General features: G+C 40.6%; 1 protein-coding gene across 5 annotated transcripts in view; it reads right to left on the bottom strand.

The window, feature by feature from the left end:
- Positions 1-1,354: 1,354 nt before the first annotated feature.
- CRYL1 (crystallin lambda 1) overlaps positions 1,355-6,000 on the bottom strand; it is a 59,710-nt gene continuing 55,064 nt past the window's right edge. For all 5 annotated transcript variants that reach the window (XM_065637987.1, XM_065638004.1, XM_065637995.1 and 2 more), the window contains 2 exons: positions 5,557-5,663; positions 1,355-3,533 (listed from right to left, as the gene is read on the bottom strand). In XM_065637987.1, coding sequence (XP_065494059.1) covers positions 3,420-3,533; positions 5,557-5,663 — 221 coding nt within the window. In that variant the 3' untranslated portion in view covers positions 1,355-3,419. The remainder of the gene's footprint in view (positions 3,534-5,556; positions 5,664-6,000) is intronic.

Raw genomic sequence — 6,000 nt, 5'->3', positions numbered from 1 at the left:
CACACTGCAGGGAGGAATTCCTTTCTCTTTCTGAAATCACAGAAAAGAACCGAGAAATCCTTGGCCGTTGGCTTGATACAAAGCCTTACCAAATGACACGTGAGTTTTCCCCTGGGGTCTGTTTTTGTCTTTCTGCTCACTTTGACGGATTCGCAATAGCACGTGCAGACACAGACACGAAACAGAAGGCGCAGGGCAAGCAGACGGCTACCCTGCCAGTATGGCTGGAGCTTGAGGGAATGGGAGCAAACTTCTTCATTTACACTTGTTTACTCTAACTAGAGCCAAATTAATTTGTGAAACATTCCCTATGGGCCTGGTAGGCTGTTGAAAGCAAAAGACCATTTGTTTTTCCTACTGACACACTAATTGCTACATCCACATCTGCCAGGCTCCTCTTCTCATGGAGGGCTCCCATCCTCTGTATCTCCGTCTATGCACGGACACCACAGTTACTTGTTCTCAAAGACCTTTTTGTAACTCCATACTATGGCAACGCAAGCCTGACGTAACTATACAGGCACTGGCAGTGTATCTCATCTTTCTTGTGAGAAACTGAGACTGACAATGACATCATTTTCTCTCAAAATGATTTTTCTGTTTTTATAACAAGCACCACAAGCACTATCCTGCTTCCCTTATGGCGCACAGTTGCTTGCCTAGAAGATGGGATAGATAGGATAAGGCAATTTCTTAATACCATTCCAATTAGATAATACGACAATAGGAAAATACATTTTATCTTTCAAACTATTATAATAACTGAAGAATAGCTACAGAATACGGAAATTAAATTCACACAGCTGCTTTGCAAGCTACAAGCTACTTCCATTACACACAGAGACTCAGAAAACAGAGATACCGGACTTCCGTCAGTGAAGCAGGTATTTCCCTGCATCTGCCCTTTCTTCCTTATCTTACACATATTAATAGAATCATAGAACAGTTTGGGTTGAAAGGCATCTTCAAAGGTCACCTAGTCCAACCCCCCTGCAATGAGCTTCAACTACAACCACAACTTGTGGCTGTGGACCTGGGTGGGAGCTGGTGCTCCCAGGTGAGCTCTGCTGGGTGCCAGACCCCGCGGAGGAGCCGCTCACCCCACAGAAGTGCTTGGGCACGCTCCAGAGAGCTTCCCCCCAAAAAAAAGCCATTCCTTCACAGCAGGGTCCCGTGACAGCAGCAACTGGGCACCAACAGATGAACTATAGGTGAGTGCGCATTATTTCTTGTCTATTTACTCCCACTGACTTCCACAAATTATCCTACGAGGGCACTGGTTTCAAAAGAGATACCATGTAGTGCTACCACCAGAGTATCACACCAGAGCATAGAAGTTAATATCTTTCTCATTAAAATATTTTATTCATAAGCAAATAATATAGGTGGAGGCAAATATTTGATGACAAGATCAAGTTTTAAAATATCTCAGAATACACAGAAGCAAGGTGAGCTAATTAGTTATGACAATATCATATGCGCATAGCAAAACAGGTCTAATTCTGAAAGTATATGGAACTTTCTATGGCCTTGTCTGAAATTAAAAAACCATACATAAAATGAGGAAATAAGCCCCATAATTAATTTACTATTGCTTAATAACACATCAGGAGTGAGGACTGACCTCCCTGACTTCAGTGGTCTGAATGCAGCCTGAGCCAGTCACTGTGGCAACAAAAAGAAATAGAATAATCTCAGAATTTGAGGTCTATATTGGCATAAAATAAATTGAGCTTACAAATTTTCCTTTTTCTCCACTGATTATAAAGGAGCATAGGACAACCTCTGCATTTTGCATCCCAACCCATGTTTCACATCCAGAAGTGTGCTCTTGGCCCACTATTTGTGTCAAGCAATACAATTTATCTTAGCTCTCTTCTACCATGATCTAAGCAGAAATAAGTGGTATTGGTATGTTCACACAGGCACTTCTGCTGTTCAGCTCAAAATGGTAACTAATTAAGTTTCAGCAACCTGTTTGTGTGCTGCACCCTCTGTAAAAAACAAGAGCATTAACAAAATGACAGTTTAAAACTTCTGCATCTGTGCTGTGACTGGTTCACCACCAGTTAGCACAAATTCAGAAATGCTTAACTCCAGCAGGGTGGGTGCAATACACTGGTTCAAGTTACTATCTGCATAACAATAATGCCCCAAGGTTCCAGCTAAGATCAAAGCCCAACTATATTACAGGGTACATACATGCCTAACAACACTTTGCTGTGGACCGAAACACACCACTGCAGCAACTGAGGATGTTACTAATTCCAGGTGGATCCTGCATCCTTGTATCTGGAGGAGACATCGTGTCTCCTGTAGAAGGGCAGCCGTAAAGCTGCATCTAGGCCACAGCATCGTTCCCTCTGCAGAGGAGCAAAATAGCAGATACCTGGGGTCCCTTCAGCTATAGCTGTAACATTCACTACAGCTGAGTCCTAAAGAGGTAGCCCGTGCTTCAGGTAATGTACGGACTACACATGGCAACAGAGAGGTGAACTGGCTTCCCAAGATCACTCAGACGGTCATGGAGACAGCTGGGAGAGAGTCCAGACCAACCCACTACACCATATTGTCTCCCAAACTAGCTATTAAATCAAAATCTCCTATTTCTCACAGACAAGTCTTAAAATGGGGCAATGCCAATGGCCAGCATCAAATATCTGACTTAAGCTAGGGGCAAAGCCATAGGGTATCAAGTGCATGGTCTTAAAGACCAAGTCAGTCTCTGGTAAGTCTTACAGAACCAGGGTTAAGGGATGAGGTAGGAACTTTGCTCTATTTACTCACACTTCGATCATCATACAGGTACAGAAGCGCCAAAGGGAGGGAAAAGAGGAGTGATTCTTTCCCCTACATTGTGGAACAATTACAGAGCTAAGCTGATGCGACCCTTAGCGCTGCTGAGGTCTCAGCTCAGCAGCCAGTGAATCTACTCTTTGCTCAACACAACCTTCTCCTATCTATAGTGAGTGCTTTCAAAATCAACCTCGCTGTCACAGGGATTGGTGGTGAGGGCTTATTTACTCCAGTGACAAACAGCTGATGTTTGCCCATTTCAGATCCCTGCATAAGCAAATATTGTTCAAGCGCTGAATTCCTAAGCAAACTGAAAAATGCATTATTTAAAACCTCATTGTGTTCCAGCATTGCACAATATTAATATTGCTAAAGCTACTTAATGCTTACACATCTAATGCATTTATATAAAATTTGATAAATTTTAACTGAACTTTTAAATAACTGTTTCCAGTTATCCATGAATTATGACATGATGAATTTGGACCAAATGTTTCATTGGTCTCTATGTTTGTGCATATCATTAGTTGCACATTCAGTCTCCTCTTCTGCATGGCCAAAAACTTCCACTTTTTATGAAGATCTGCTCTTCATTTGGTCTCTCCTGTTAGACAAGGTGCACCTCAGTCAGATTTCATTTGTTTTTTCATCTTGGCAAGACTAGTGAGACATTCATCTCTCCAATTTCTCCTGGCCCCCAGGACTTCTGGAACAACTGGAATTTTTTCAGATATTGCCTGGAACAGAAAATTTAAGATTATTAAATCTCGCATTCTGAGTAAAAAGTTCTTCACCAGCGTTGTCTTCCTGCTTTCCCTGTGTCAGACCAAGTAACCAACCATCCACACAAACTGTAATTTAGTCTATCACAAGCAACAGGCCACTAATTCTTTACATGGGTGACTGGAAATGAGCTAACCTGTACAATCAGAAAAGTGCTCCCACTTGGAGAAGGTTGGCTTGGATGTGAAAATGAAGGTGCCTACAGAAACATCAAAGCATCAGCCTCTTCTCTTGGTTTACCACACACAGCCACCGTCTAGTCTCTTTGATAATAACATTTTATTAAATAGGAAGGAGGCAACCTGGCCATTTATGCGGCTAAAACTATGCTTGAAACCAAGTTCCTCTGTGTGTGTGTTTAAAGCTGTGATCTCTCTCTGGCTCCTAGTAAATGTAATGAGGGATACCATGTTTATTAAAAACATTTTCTCTTAGGAGTGCCAGTTATAATCAAAACGACAGGGGAAGACACATAACAAACTCAGAGTTATGATTTTTGCTGTATATTGGAATATGGGGAGAGAAAGTGCAGCACTATTTGAGGACACAAAGGGAGAAGTCTGAACAGGCTAGCACACAAAAATGATATTTAAAACAAAATGGGGGAAAAAAAAGTATTTCTGAGTGCATAACCAAAGTTGTCTTACAAGTGCCAGTTAAATGTATCGCTGAAAGGAGAACAAGAGGCAGTAAGCTCTGGCCAGCTAGTACATTTTAACAGATTTTCTTTCAAAGAAAAAAAGCTGTTTTGAGAGTGCAGGTAGAGATAACAAGGTCATCTTTGCCAAAACAGCACCTGAGGTCTTAGGTTTAAAAGGCAAGTGTTGAGAAACTGGGTAAAACCTGGACCTGCTACCAATGTCCAGCAAGTTGCAGTCACTCCACAGAAAAGTCAGGGGGAGGGACAGAGGGGTAAGATACGTTTAATGTTTCACTCTTGAGAAGATTCTTGCAAACCTATCTTTGGCATTGAAGACCAAAGATAAAGAGACAAAGAGACAGATGTTGAAGTGGAATCCAGCTTTGCATAATACAACTCAAGCTTTTTCATACTAATCAAAAGCTTCTAATTGTTAATAACTCCATAATTATTATTGATCATTATTATAAACAGTCTATGCTGTTTAAGCATAAAAGAATCTTTTTCCTTTTTAACATAGCTGATGTTGAAATTGTGTAAATAGGAACAAAAAAATAGGAACAAAAATGCTGTCTTCCAGACAGAGAGCTTTCATATATGGAATTAATCTGACAGCTAACCAAGAACTATTCAACACATACATGTGTTCTTTACCGAAGCATTAAAATGGGCAACTATGGCAGTTAGGAAATAACTATATTTCAGTTAATTCCTATAATCAAATACCCTATATAGTGAGTATAAACAAACTGTGGGCTAAGAAATGTTAATAGACAAACTGGGTCCCAATCCAGCATAGTGCTTAAACACACCTTACCTTTAAACATGCATGTAACCTTACCGGACTGCTCACATGCTTAACTTAAACGTGTATTTGCACGCTTTACAGACTGGAGCTCTAGTTTGTGAAATGTACAAAACCAAGAAAAAGAACATTCAGAAGAAAAAAGCCATAGGGTTTACGCAGGAAGATAGAATAGGAGGAAGATACGGGGAGAAAAGTCCTGTAGGAAAGGAAGCTTGAAGCTGTGCATGTTACGCTAGAGGACACAGGACAGAAGTAGTAAGAAATAGCATGGGGGATTTAATGTCAATAACCCATGATTGTCAGCAGTTGACTCCTCTGTCTAGTAATAATGTTACCCAGCTGCTAGATCACTTCCCCTTGATGTACGTCAAAGTGCCTTGAAAAGGGACTTACATACATTTTGTACTGATCTTTTCGTTCAAAGTACATTCGCACAAGAAATACAGTAAACTGAAATAGTACAAATGTTAAAATAAGAGCTAACATTCTTTGTTCTGAATGTCACTGCATTTATCAACTCCATATTTACCTGATTGATTTTCTCCTCGATTTCACCTGAAAATTCTGGAACTGGTCCAAAGGTGTTCAGAACAAGTCTCATACCTTCACGGTATCTTTCGCAATAATTTGAAATACCTAAAAATAAGAGTGAAAAATCGCATTTCAACAGAAATTCCTACTTAAATTCAGTACGGCTGCCTGTGCTTAAGCACTTTCTTAAATCAGAGTAAAAACAACAACAAAAAAGGTATGCTCTTATGCTTAAGACACCTAATTGTCATCACGGAAAATGGATTCTATCCACCACGTTTCCATTAAAGTTCACAGAAAATTGTTTAGGACATGCCTTCATTGCAAACCCAATTAATGATACGTACCGGCAGACAATGCCACGTGAGGGGTGCAGTACACAACCATGGATATACTCGGGCTCTGTTACTTGAGGCGAGGAAGCTTCCCCAATTTGTGACCA

This window comes from Caloenas nicobarica, chromosome 1 (assembly GCF_036013445.1).
Source record: "Caloenas nicobarica isolate bCalNic1 chromosome 1, bCalNic1.hap1, whole genome shotgun sequence".
Classification (NCBI taxonomy): domain Eukaryota; kingdom Metazoa; phylum Chordata; class Aves; order Columbiformes; family Columbidae; genus Caloenas; species Caloenas nicobarica.
This window is presented reverse-complemented; position numbering and strand designations above follow the sequence as displayed.